The following is a 14,466-nucleotide window of genomic DNA, read 5'->3' as shown; positions in this document are numbered from 1 at the left end:
CCTTGAGAATCAAAAGTTAGTTTGCTCATTCTACAGATATTCTACAAGTATGTTCTAGACACTGTTCCAGGGTCTGGGTATACAACAATGAATGAGTGAAACAAACAGAGTCCTTTTCCTGGGACATATATGTCAGGTAATGGTGACAAGTACTGGAAGAGCGATGAAGCAGGATAAGGAGATGAGATTAGGGGAAAGGTGCTCTTCTGGAAACATTGGTCAGGGAAGGCCCTGTGAGTAAAATGAGGGAGACAGCCATAGTGATCTGAGCGAAGAACTCTCCATGAACAGTATGGGGAATGTACTTAGGCCGGGCCCAGGAATATCAAGCCAGACAGTGTGGCTAAAGCCGCGAGTGTAAGAGATGAGGACAGAGAGCAGTAGATCACAAGGAGCCTTGCAGGCCTTGGTCAGGAGTGTGGATTTTATTCTGAATGAAATGAGAGGTCATTGGGGGAGGGATTAAACAGAGAAGTGACGGGGCTTTGTAAACTGTGAAGTGTAGTACTGTAGGAGAGATCTTACATTATTTAAAATATTGCTACTATTACCACCATGGCAACCATCTGATTTACCATCTAGGCTATAAAAAAATGTCAGTCTAACTCCTGCATAGTATCCAGTGTTGCACATCATTGGCCCCTGAAAGTCTGATCAAGATACATTAATTGCAAAGCACACTTTACAGGTCGTCTTGTATGCTCTTGAACACTTAATTTTGGTTTTGACATAGTTGATGATGAGCTTTGTATATGGTAGCTTTGGTAATTAACCAAAGGTCCAGTTGCTTCTTAAAGCTATCCATGGTTTATTTTAATGGAGCTGAGTCATTGCATCTTATTTGCAGCTTAGAAGGGCATGTAGCCTATCCTTCCAAAAACTGAATCAGAACTTTTAGATGCAGGTTTTAAAAGGATAAGATCACTCATCTTACATTGCTATACAGTCTGTGTGGATACTTTTTTTTTTTTTTTTGCGGTACGCGGGCCTCTCACTGTTGTGGCCTCTCCCGTCGCGGAGCACAGGCTCCCGACGCGCAGGCTCAGTGGCCATGGCTCACGGGCTCAGCCACTTCACGGCATGTGGGATCCTTCCGGACTGGGGCACGAACCCGTGTCCCCTGCTTCGGCAGGCGGACTCTCAACCACTGCACCACCAGGGAAGCCCTGGATACCTTTTTTAAAACCCATTTTGGCTTTGGAAACAGTAGTCATGAATCAGATTTTAGAAGGAAAAAAAAAACATGTAATTATGCTTAACTGCTGTTTATTCAGATTTTACCATATGCAGATGCTGTTCTAAACACTTGAAACACATGCAATTCTTATACCAAGTTGTTAGGTTGCTATTGTTTCTCCCATTTTAGAGATGAGGAAAGGGGGCTTAGAAAAGTCTAAGTCAGCTAAGGCATGGTGAAGCCAGGATTTGAACCCGGGTTATCTTTAAAGCCCATGTAATTAACTACTGTGCCTTATATAATTGCCCTACCTTACTATATGGGTAGTCTAGCACCTAACACAAGATCTAGCATGTTGTAGATATTTAATATTTATCTGAATCAAGTAACATTAACCCTAGAAGCAGGGGATTTAGGTCTCAGAGCCAGCTATCTAAAAAATGGATTCAGATGTTTACTACAATTCACACTTTCCATGACTGCTTAATTAAGTACCTTGATAGTCCTCTGCAACAGTCTTATTATTGTATGTGGGGTTTTTTGTTTGCAGTTTTTGCATTTGACCACCAAGTTTATGAGTCAGATCTAACATATATGTTAGCACAGAGTCCTGTGAACTCAGCTGTTTAGGAATGTGTTGTCATTCAGGAGCTTTTCTGTATTGTCTTAAAACATACACCCACATCCATATATGCCAGAATGTTGTCTTCTTGAGAGCAGCCACTCTTGGTGCCTTAAGTTTGTATGGTACATAGTGAGTGCACGGTTGGTACTTGAATGAATGAATGTCCTAATTAGTGGCTTATGGACCATTTGACTACTTTTCAATATTTATCAGTACATAGGTGACTAGAGTTAGCTGCATTTAGGGGTTAGGGGTATGTTGCATGAGCCCAAAGCAGTCAGATTGCCTAAGAAGGTCAGTGCCTAACAGTCCTAACTAATGGTGTTACCCTTCTAGTTTCCCAGTGGGTGTTCTGTATGTTCTCCAGCGGTTTCTTGGTATGGAGCTTTGTACTCTGAGGAGTATTAACCTAACAGACCAGTGACTTGAAGTTTTTGTGCTTTGTAAGATGGAGGTGCCCATTTCTGCTATCATCTGGTCTCCATCTGTTTTAGAGAAGAGTCCCCATGTGAAAGACCACAAATATAGAGCAAGTAATAAAAAGAAAAATATATATCAAACTGTTAATACTAGCTGTCCCTATAGGCTTTGCGGGTGATTTTCACTTTCTACCTTGAGTAGTCCTTTAATGTTTGAATTTTGCATGATGAATAGTATAACCATTTTTTAAAAGCTAGAAGTTTAACACTCAGTGATGGACATAGATGCAGGAGTAGATAGAAAAACTTCATTTATTCTGACTCCCAGCCTAGCCCTCTCCTCCCTACCCCAAGGATATAGAAGCTAGCTAAGGACTGTGCTTATGTGAACAGTGGCACAAAAAGCAACCCCACCCACCTTTTTAAAGTGATTTCAGTGGGTCAGTAAATGTCCCAGTCATCGTGGCGACCAAATTTTCAAGAACATCTCCTGGGGTGATATTGGCCCCATTGACAACCACTGCCCTTTGTGGAGAATAGCGAGGGTCTACACTTGATGTCTGTAGGGACAGAGAGATTTAGAAAACAGAATTTACTGAAATTGTGAACTGATTATATGGAAGAGTTAATGAGTGGAAAGAGTCTGCTATGGTGACCAGGTTTGTGATTGGGTGAACAATGGATCCATTCACTGTGAAGGGGAATTTAGAAAAATAAGCAGGACTTGGGGATGAGGTTTGAGTTGCCTTGAGGACATCTTTCGGGAGCAGTAGTTAGAAATGTAGGCTGATTGGTCGGGGCTGGAGGTAGATTTCAGGTTGTTGAAAACGTGGGTAGATGAGATCACTCAGAGAATATAGGGTAAGAAGACAGCCAAGATAGAACCTTAAAGGACATCACCATTGGAAAAAAGATGAGTCATTGAGTTAAAGGCAGAAAGAAAGAGCATTTGGAAAGACAGAAAAACAAATGCGTGAAACCTAAGAGGTGTAACAGTGCTAAATGTTCCTGCAAATTCCTTTCATGCAGATTTAGCATGTTATTTCATAAATATTAATTTCAGTTTAAAAGCATGCTAAATTATTCCCCACCCCTGGCCTCCCTCCTCCCAATTTTCAAGTTATATTTCCCCTCTAACTCTTCTTTACCTTTGGGATTCAGGCATACACCACTAATAAACCATCAGGAGCACGCTTACCGCCAGTGTGCGAGATGGTAGGCACGGGTTTCCACAGCCCTCTAAATGCGGACAGTGGCTGGCGTTCTGCCAGTGGCATTGGTAGTTTTGACTCAGCCCAAGGAACCCTACTGAGGTTTATTATGAACCAATTTTTTTTTTGAAGGAATGGGGAAATGAGTATTTGAAAACTAAATGAATTTTTTCAATTATAGTACCTATTTTTGTCCATTTCCTTCATGAACTCTAGTTATGTCTGAAACATAGTTTAGGCTAAGCATAGTTTAAGAAGAAATTTGAATGTACAGAATAGTTGAGTGGCAGTGAAAACCCATATGTCCATTTAGATTTAAAAATTAAGATTTTTACCATACTTGCAAGTTTGTGGTACTCTGGCTTAGAGGTAGTTGGCATATTTGGGGAACAGAAAGGACCTCAGCGTGGCTGGACCTCTGTGCGAGCTTCTGTGGGCTGTGCGAGCTTCTGTGGGCTGTGCGAGTTGGAGATGGGTAAAGCTATGGTAGGGAATTTGGATTTTACCATAAGGGCAATGAAAAGTTATTGAAGGGCCTTGCTCAGTGAACTCTTGCTGTTATTGTTCCCTAGAATTCTCTCAAACACGTATGACAAAGGAAGAAAGTGGGAAATGAGAGTCAGGCAGGTGAAAGGTGTCTTGTAACCGTCTTATCCTTTGTTTAACCATTGCTGCTTCCAGCTTTGGCATCTTCATACTCTTGGGATTGTCAGTTCCAAAACTCAGACATGTACCTGGGTGTTTCACATCCTTCAATGAGACAGAACCCTGTGAATAGTTCTGCTTGATGGTGGACCAGGCTCCTTTCAAGGCACCGTCTCCACTCCTGGGAGAAAGCAGTGTGGGCTGGAGAGTTCACTCTCAGTGGTGCCTTTGCTATCATTTGAGCACTGTTGGAAGGTCATGAGTTGTTCTGTGAAGGGATTCACTTCTATTGCTTGTAAGGACTGAAGTAAGGAGACGGAAGCTTCATGTTCAACCCTTAAACTAAGTTTGTATGTGGTTCCAAATCTTCGTGTGGATTTCAGGTTGTTCTTTATTGTCTCTAAGCTTAATGATTCATGAAATCTAGGTTAGTCATCCATATTTTTTTTTAGCTGTGTGTGTGTGTGTGTGTGTGCACGTGCACATGTGTGTAACATTAAATAGCTTTCTTACTTACAGATCATGATCCAAGCTTGCTGGTTTTATTGGCTCTGACTTTGGAGATGAGTAAGATTAGTAAACTGACAGCCTTACTTTTCTGTGTCATTCAGCCTTCCATGGAAATGTTTTATGAATAGTACTTTTTATGTATTAAGGATAGATTGTTTTATATTATTCATTGATTTCTTTACACTTAGTTTTATGTTTATCACATTACACATGTGAAATTGAAGGACGCAGATGGTTACAAAAAGAGCTTGTAAGAAAAAATACCAGTCCCCCACTCTCTTCCTGCTCCCCAGAGGTACTCCCTCTTTTGATCAGTTGTTTTGGGATCTTTCTCCCCATCTTTAATGAACATGCTTATATGACACATCCATGATTTCACCATATTATAACATTTGCCTCAATAGCTGCTTTTGTTTTCTTTATTAAAGTCAGGAACACGATAAATGCTTAGTAGCTCTGTGCATATTAATCTGACATGTTTATTAAAACTTTTATTTCTTAAAGCATTTCTCAGCCTTTTAGCAGTGTTCTAGGCACATGTATTGGCTACCTACTTGGTCATAACTTAGCAGCCATTCAAGAATTTTAAACTTTTCTATGTTTTCAATTAATTATTTAAAAAGTTGGAATGCTGAGTGGCATACATTAGCATAAGCTTAATGCAAAGCAAACTTAGACATAAGAAACAAATTCTAATGCAGAAGTTTTAAGGGGTATTATTTCCTTGTTTTTGACCCCCCAAGTCTGTCTTAGTTGTGTTGATCAAGAATTGGTGGGTTTGAGGACGTAAATGAAAGAAATAAAAGGATTTGTTTAATTATTGCACTCAGGCTTTAAAGTAAGAACTATATGATATAGTTTTTATTTATACTTTTTTTTTTTTTTTTTTTTTTTTTGGGGTACGCGGGCCTCTCTCTGTTGTGGTCTCTCTGGTTGCGGAGCACCGGCTCCGGATGCGCAGGCTCAGCGGCCATGGCTCACGGGCCCAGCCGCTTCGCGGCATGTGGGATCCTCCCAGACCAGGGCACGAACCTGTGTCCCCTGCCATCGGCAGGCGGACTCTCAACCACTGCGCCACCAGGGAAGCCCAAAGTATAGTTTTATTAGTTTGTATGTTCTGCAGAATCTTGACTGCCCAGTGTATTAATTAAGAGGAATGATTGTGTCATGCTTCCCCTTTCCCTCAACAAAAGCATTTTATATATGTATTCTCTTCTGCAGCTGTACTCTTTTTGCTATGACCAATATTTGGTGTGTGGTAGGACTTTTTTTTTTTTTTGGTAGGACTTTTTAAAACCCCCTTTGCCCTGGAAAGTCACTTCTTCCACTGTTGAGTCAGAGCTGAAAATATCTCTGTTGCATGGCACCCTAACATTTCCTGCAAAATTCCATTAAACATTCCCACCTTTTACCCAGCATTGACTTGTAGATCACTGCTATTATTTGTGGAGTACAAACAGAGAAGATTATGTTTTCATAGGACTTATCGTGAGTGTGAATCCACTCTGTTTATAGAGAAGCAGGCTGCATTGCCCCCTACCCTTCTTCAAAAAAAAAAAAAAAAATTAAATAAATAAATAAAAAGAAAAAAGTAATGGAAAAGAATGATCCAGAATTTGGGTCCCATCTTGCCAGGTAATCAGAGAGAAAAATATAACAGCCACCTGTAGTTGATCCAAACTTCTTGTCGTAGAAAAAATATTTAGAAGTAAATTTAGAACCTGTGTTTGAGGACATTTCCCTTTGGTTAATGAAGATGTGGTTTTAATGTGAACAAAAGAGGATTTATAAGCTGACAGAAGGTGAACTATATAGGTGATATTTGGGTATAGAGATTGGTCAAAACAGATCATATCAAAGCATGTCAAGAAATAACATACTTGTTCATGATTTAGTTGTAAGCTTCTTGTTAGCATTCATTTGCACGTTCTTTTCCCCTAAATGTTTATTTGTAAACATATATGCAGTTCACTGTATCTCATACTTTAGAGAAAAAACATTCCAATACTTTCTTCCAGTGAATTCTTAGGCATAGGTCAAAGGAAGTGTTATGATGCTGTTCAACAGAGATATTTTATGTTGATGGGGGGAAAAAACCAAAGTAGGGTTGAGGTATCTGAGACCCACCTCTCCCCACTTTGGCAGAGGTGGGCAGTGGGTGCCAGGGATGGTTAAATATAGGAGTTTGGAACTCACAGTTTGAAAATCACTCATCTAAGTGATCTATAAGGTTCTTCGGAAAAGTGTTGTCTTTTGGTATCTTATATGAGATTGTTTAATGCCTGTGAGAGTAAATTATTTTAGTTTATTTAATGAAAGAAATTGTAACTTCTGACATGTTCCCAAGTTACTTTCATTGCTTATCTTGTTAACTTTGTTTTTTCATGGTGACTTTTTGGAATAGTTGATGTCCTCCTTTTGCATGATGTAATATTGTGGTTTATGTGGTTGAAATGTTGTTTTCTGCTACCTGCAAAATTTTAAGAACTTCCAGAAGTTCATTGTCCCCAGAATTTGTACAGTGAGTTCCTTCATGGGATATAGTCATATCCAGGCAGAAAAAGTACACGTTGAAACCGTTACTTAAAGAATTTGAGGATCTGATGGGAGATTTGTCCAAGGCTCTGTCCAAGGTTCTCTCCAGCCCTGAGACCATAGGATTGACTGAAGAGGAGGAAGGGTGTACCCACAGGATGCTGAGGAAGCAGCATCAGCATGAACACTGGAAAAGGTGCATCTGGAGAGACCTAGAGAGTGGGTCTGTTGCTAGTGCTTTTTGGCTAAGCTCCTTGCCTAACTTTTTACCTCAGTTTCCTCAACTGTGAAATAGAGAGATCTGTTAATTGGAGGTATAGTGTGGTGATTAAGGACGCTTTGGATCAAGACAGACCTGAGCTGGTTTTACCCCTTAGTACCTTGAGGCAGTTTCTTAACGTCATTCAACTCATTCAGCGTTGCCTGTAAATGGGAGTAGAATTAATGTCCTCGGGGAATTGTTTGAAAAGATCCCATAGATGATGGATTCAATTGCTTAATAGGGGGCCTGGCAGTGCTAGTTACCCTCCATCGTCAGCACCATCATGTTCCTCCTCAAATGGGTGGTTAGGAGAGCAGGGATTAAAAAGGTATTTTGGAAAGTACGAAGTGTTCTGTAATTTTATTATCATTTCTTATATATTTGTGGGTTTCCTAGTAACTGATTTTGAAAGCGATATAAAGTAACTTTCTCAAACACTGTTTTTCTTCTCAGATTAGGGTTTAGAACGTATGTCTTCTATCCACCTCACTTTTTCTCACTTGTACCATGTGCTGTGTCCCCAGGTGAAGCAGGCAGAGCGCAGTGAGGCGCTGGTCGCTGCCGCCATGCCGTTCCCATTTGGAAAATCTCACAAATCTCCTGCAGACATCGTGAAGAACCTGAAGGAGAGCATGGCCGTGCTGGAAAAGCAAGACATCTCTGACAAAAAAGCGGAAAAGGTATGTATTTGGCTTTATTTTATATTTTTAATCTTTTGATTAGGAGCAAATGTAAGACAAGTTATGAAGTGATTTCTAAAAATCAGTAAATCCCAATTTGGGTTTATTTGGGGTTTTTAAAATTTAGTCCTAAAGTGGCATTTGCTGGTGCTTAAACACCACGTGTTTTCTCCTGTACTGCCATCTAACAAATACATTTTTGACTTTTTTCTCAGTTTTTCATTTGAGGTTTTCAATTCTATTTAAATTTCGGGTTCTTTTTTTCATTGTTGATGTAGTTTATCTCATTTCTGAAATCAGTGTTTCCACTGGTAGTCCTCTTAGGGAGATAACCTCTCCTGATTTTCTTTTTGTGTTCTCTGTATCCATGACAAGTATCTTCTTCTACCCAGTCACCACAGTCCAAAACCTGACTTTCATACCAATCTGTCCCCCCCCCAAAAAAAATCATCTTTCAATAAATAGTATGAACCCCTACTTCCTAAGGGGTTTATGAATTGATCCCGACTTCCATTCCTACTTCACGAAAATCCTCATGACCTTTTTTATGGACCTTATCAGTAGCCTCTTTAGGGCTCTTTCTGAAATATCTCCCCTGCTTTAAACCTTCAGTTCAGCCTTCTCACATAGCACACGAGACCCTTTGTGACCTGGCCTGTGCTTCTCTAGGTGAATTTCAACCCCTTTCTCCCTTTTTCTGTATGCTCTAACAATCTCAGCTTGTCTCTGTTCATTGAAAGCAATTAATAGCAAACAATTAGCCATACTGTCTTTGTCTTGTTTTCACCCCTGCACCATTTTCCCCTCAGCCCCCATTCATTTTTCAGAACCACCCAATTCATTTCTTTTTCCTGTATGGCTTCCCAGAATATTCCGTCTCCCGGCCTTACCCTTACACTCTAAAATGAATCTACCATTTGGCCACCTCCTTTGGAAATGGCAGGAGTGCTGCCATCTTCAACATGAATTTATTTGTGTCATATTTTTTCTTCCTTACTAGACCTTGAGCTCTTTGACCCATGTGTCATTTCTGGCCCACCTGTGCCCTCCACAGTACCTGTCTCCCATGGGCTGGATGCCTGATGATTCACTGGATGAGTGTTTTGATTGGAACAGGATTTTCCATCCTATCTTTTATTTTAGCAGGTTGTTTTTTGTTTTGAGTTGACACTTAAACTGCTTAATTTCTACCATCTTTTTAAGTCTAAGACTGTGGTTTACCTGTATTCTTATAAAGAAAGGAATTTCGCACTCGTGGGATTAAGATTTGTAATTATAGGCTATTTAGTTGTATCTTTCTGTCATTGGAAGCAATCTACAATTAGTGAAATTTTCTATAATTCAATTTTACTTTAGATCTTCCATGGAAATTCTAGACAGTTTCTTGCGTACCTTAGTAAGAGATGTAGATAAATGTTAATAATATGATGAAACTAACTTCTTTTAAAGATGGCTGTTATGTTATTTTGGTTGAAGTATATGAAGAAAATCTGACCTCATACAGATGCATAATTGGAAAAGAGAGGAGTATTTTAATAGCCTTTCAGATAATTTTGAATATTTTTTGATACTACAGCAAAATTCAACAGTTGATAGTTTCTTGGTTGTAATAGACTCAAACTGTATAAATGAACTTTTCGTACTCAGTACTTTGAAAAGGTCCTTTATCCATGCATGACTTTGTAACACGCACTGGTCATTTAGAAAATATTGGATCACTGAGTTACATACATCTTCCAAACGTTGACACATTATTCAATATCAAAAATTCACATTTTAAAATAGCACCGCTATGATCTCATCAGAAAAGTATAAATTTTGGAAAGTGGTCAAACTTACTTATGTTGTATTCAAATTTCAAAATTCAAATCTGGCAACAAATACTGTTCGTTGGTTGTTTTCCTTAAGGAGACAAGTTCACTTTATTTTTGAGAAAATGTCTGCCAGATATACAAGCCGGAATAATTTGTTAGTTTTTCTTTCAAGGAAAAGTGATGTTCCATAAAGAAAATAGTTTGTTCAGCTCATAGCTCAAACATTATCATACAAGTACTTTTCTTCAAGACAAGCAGTCTTCAGTAAGGGGCAGAAGGTGCTTTATGTGTACTTCCTATTTATCACACCAAGTGTTATAAAGTTGTATGTATACTCAGGTCAAAATTTAATAAAATGAATTTTTTTCCTGCTTTCTCATGACACTCTTAAGTGAAACAGTTTTTTGAAGCTGAGTGCGTGATGATGAAAACTACAACGATAACTACTACAGTTTGTTGTCACTGCCTTGACTCAGGCTAGAGGTCAGCACCATCAGTGCAAATGGCAACGGTGGAAAAAGGCAAATTATGTGTTTACATTGATATGAAAGCAGTTTTGACCTCATGGACCCCTTGAAAGGGTCTCAGGGAACCTTTTTTGGTAACACAGAGGTTGAGAATTCTTGCTCTAAACCTAAGCAAGAATAGACCTGCTGCTAAATAAAGCAAAGAAAATTAGTTAAATTTATGAAAAATAAATTTTATTTCAAAGGAAGGGGACAACTCTGAAGATTGAGGAGCAATCAATGCAAATTACTTATCCTGAAATAGATTAGAAATAGGGAGGAAAACCCTGAACTTTCTGATTTCACTGTCTTATCAAGATTCAGAAGGAAATAGCACTAATGCAAGTGGTGAAGAGGGAATGAGACCTGAAAACAATGGAGAGATGAAAATATAACCTCTAAATTAAAAACCACAAAAAGCAACTTCGACATCATACTTAAGACTGAAAACTTGAATGTAGTCCCATTAAAACCAGGGTGCTTGCTATGACTTTTTATCTAGAGTTGTTCTGGATATTCTAGGCAACGCATAAAGAAACAGTTTAGAAATAAAAAACACAGCTATTTAAAATAAAGAGGGGAAATTACAATGTTGAGATATTCATATATCTTTACAAAACACAAGAGAATCAGTGTGAAAATGAGAGTTCACTAGGGCAGCTAAATACAAAATGCATAGCTTCCCTAAATACCATCAAAACGATCTAGAAATTGTAATTTTTTTAAAAAGTATTTTATTTACAGTAGCAACAACAAAAAAATAAGGTGTCTGGGAATACTTTCATCAGGAAGTATGCAGAACCTATATGAAGAGAACTATAAAACCTTATTCAGAGGTCCAAAAGAATACTTGGTCCATGTTATTGGATGGAATATAGTTAAGATGCCATTTCTTATCAACTTAATTTTTAAGCTTAAAGCAGTTCCATTCACATCACAGCAGGATCTTTTTGTACCTTGACAAAAAATGATTCTGAAGTTGTGGAAGAGTTAATAAAGTAGCTACAAAGTTGTGCTGGAATTTAAGGAATATGAATTCTACTTTGTTTTGAAGCAAAACACACATTTCACACATCCACTCACAGTCTTTCCAATCATGGTTAATGATACGCCATCCTTCTACTTGTTCAGGCCAAAAGTCTTGAGTCACCCATGACTCCTTTCACACTTCCCAGATCCAATTCATGAGCAAATACATCCACTTTATTGCAGGGGGGAAGGGGGGTGTTAAAAAGCCAGACTCTAATGACCACTTCACCCCGTTTTCTTAGTCACCACCTGGGTCTGAGCTACCATTATCTTTGCTCCGGATTACTGTAGTATTCTTCTAACTGGTCTCCCTTGCCTTTCCACAACCATAGTGATTCTTTCAAAACATGAGTCAAATAATATTTCCCTTAGAGTAAAAGTCAGAATCCTTACAAGGGCTGAACTAAGTTCTACAGGTCAAATCCTGCCTAGGCCTGTTTTTGTAAGGCTCATGAGCTAAGAATGGTTTTTACATTTCTAAAGGGTTGGTTTAAAAAGCAAAGAAGATTATGCAACAGAGACTTTATGTGGCCTATAAAGCTTAAAATATTTCCTGTCTGGTGCTTTTACCAAAAAATAAATGCCCACCCTTGCCTTGGTCAGTCAGGCCCGTGACCTCAATGGTCCCTTCTCCTAGTATTCCCCCCACATTGGCTTGCTTTTCCTTGTGTACTTCGGTCACACTCCTGCCTTACGGCTTTTGCATTGGGCTGTCCCCTTTACCTAGAATGTTCTTTCTCCAACTCTCTGCTTGGCTAACTCCCTTATTGCCTTCAAGTCTTTGCTTAAATGTCACTTTTCACCCAACCCCCTATGTAAAATGCAGCCTAGTCCCTGGCATTCCTGTTCCCCCGGTCTTGCTCTGGTTTTCTGTGTATCACTTAACACTTTTAATATACTTAATGATTTTTTTTTGTTGTTTTTACTAGTTCTTCCCTCTGTTAGAACATAAGCCTTCCAAAGACAGCTCAATAATTATTTTTTATTTATTGATAATGGAATACAGAGTTAACATAGTTCTGTCAAGGTAACTCTTCTAAACTCTTAATTTCTACTGAATAGGATAAAACATGTATTACTGAGAATGTTGTAATAATTTGTATGTTGAGTTTATGACCAATAAGAGAGGGTATCCCAGCCAGATATCTTCTGAGCTTTATGATGGTGACCAAGTATCACATTCCCTTGTAGTGCTACCACCCACAGAAATAGTGAGATAAATGACCCTTCTCAAGAGATCTACCCTGTTGGTCCTAGTATCTTCCATATAGTTTTGTGTTTATTAATTATCTTCCCCTGTAATTCAGGATGCTTAGTGGACACTTTTCCTGATTGGATGAATAATTATACCCAGTGGATCTGATTAGTGGATAACTCTGAGCACCTAGGCAGGGTTTTGGTGATCTGTTGCAGGATACTGTCCCCAACTTTAAACTTTTAATAACATTTATTGTCACTGATTTATCTGAGGAGAATTAAAAGGTTTAATTAGCAGAGCTTGTGAATGATAAAAATTGGAGAAGGATAGGAAACTCTATAGGTGACTAAATCAGGCACCAAAGAAGGGTCAATTAGCTGGGGGTAGTGGGGCAGGAGTTGGAGGAAGGACATGATTGTAACTGATAAAATGCAGTACAGATAAAAGTATAGCTCTGTACTAGGGTCTAAACAGATGAGATACCAAAGGAGAAAATACAACATAATTACTAAAAATATTTGATTAAACCAAAAGAAGGCCGAAAAAGAGGGGAAAATGGCTTTAAGGAACAGATGGAACAAATGGAAAACAAATAGCAAGATGATAAACTCAAATGTACCATATCAATAATCACATTAAGTATAGATGGTCTGAACACCCCAATTAAAAGGCAGAGATTGTCAGGTTTTGGTTTTATTTTTTGCTCTGGCTTTTATTTAACTAATTTCTGCTTTGATCTTTATTTATATCCTTTCTCCTTACTTTATAATTTGCTCTCCTTTTTCTACTTCCTTAAGGTAGAAGCTGAGACCTTTCTTCTTTTCTATCATATGCATTTAGTGCTATAAAATTTCTGAGTAATGCTTTAGCAACATCTCACTCAAGAAAAAAATAGATAACCTTAATAGCCCTGTATCTATTAAAAATTCAAAATTTAGTTAATAATCTTCCCATAAAGAAAAATCTAGGCACAGATGGCTTCACTAGAGATTTCTACCAAACATTTAAGGGAAATATAACACAATTTCTACACAAACTTTTCCAGAAAATTTATGAGGAATAGTTCTTAACTCATTCTATGAGTCCACGATTATCCTGATACCCAAATCAAAGACATTACAAGAAAACGACAGAATAATATCCCTCATGAATACAGACGCAAAAATTCTAAACCAAATTTTAGCATTCCTGATAAAAACTCTGCAAACTAGGATAGAAGAGAACTTCCTTGACCTAGTAAAGGGCATCTATAAAAACCCTATGGGTAGAGAATGGACTTGAGGACAGCGGGAGTGGGAAGGGTAAGCTGGGATGAAGTGAGAGAGTGGCATGGACATACATACACTACCAAATGTAAAATAGCTAGTGGGAAGTAGGTGCATAGCACAGGGAGTTCAGCTCTGGGCTTTGTGACCACCTAGAGGGATGGGATAGGGAGGGTGGGAGGGAGGCGCAAGATGGAGGTGATATGGGGATATATGTATATGTATAGCTAATTCACTTGTTATAAAGCAGAAACTAACACACCATTGTAAAGCAATTATACTCCAATAAAGATGTTAAAAAAATCCTATGGGTAGCATTATATGTAATGGTGAAAGGCTCATTTATCTCTAAGATCACTAATAAGACAGGGATGTCCACTTTCACCTCTTCTATTCAACTTTGTACTTGTAGATTGCAGACTATGCAGTCAGGCAAGAAAAAGAAATAAAAGGCATGGAAAGAAAGAAGTAAAAACCTGTATTGATGACATGATCACCTACTCAGAAATGAAGGAATCTACAAAAACCATAGTTGAGTTACTGTATGAGTTTAGCAAGGTTACAGGTTATAATATTGATATACAAAGAGC

The 14,466-nt window shown here is 38.5% G+C and overlaps 1 protein-coding gene across 3 annotated transcripts in view; it reads left to right on the top strand.

Moving 5' to 3' along the window:
- Window positions 1–14,466, top strand: part of CAB39 (calcium binding protein 39) — an 86,428-nt gene that overhangs the window by 28,822 nt on the left and 43,140 nt on the right. For all 3 annotated transcript variants that reach the window (XM_032636821.1, XM_032636822.1, XM_032636823.1), the window contains exon 2: window positions 7,909–8,064. In XM_032636821.1, the coding sequence (XP_032492712.1) occupies window positions 7,951–8,064 (114 nt within the window). In that variant the 5' untranslated portion in view covers window positions 7,909–7,950. The remainder of the gene's footprint in view (window positions 1–7,908; window positions 8,065–14,466) is intronic.

This window comes from Phocoena sinus, chromosome 7, assembly GCF_008692025.1.
Source record: "Phocoena sinus isolate mPhoSin1 chromosome 7, mPhoSin1.pri, whole genome shotgun sequence".
Classification (NCBI taxonomy): domain Eukaryota; kingdom Metazoa; phylum Chordata; class Mammalia; order Artiodactyla; family Phocoenidae; genus Phocoena; species Phocoena sinus.
This window is presented reverse-complemented; position numbering and strand designations above follow the sequence as displayed.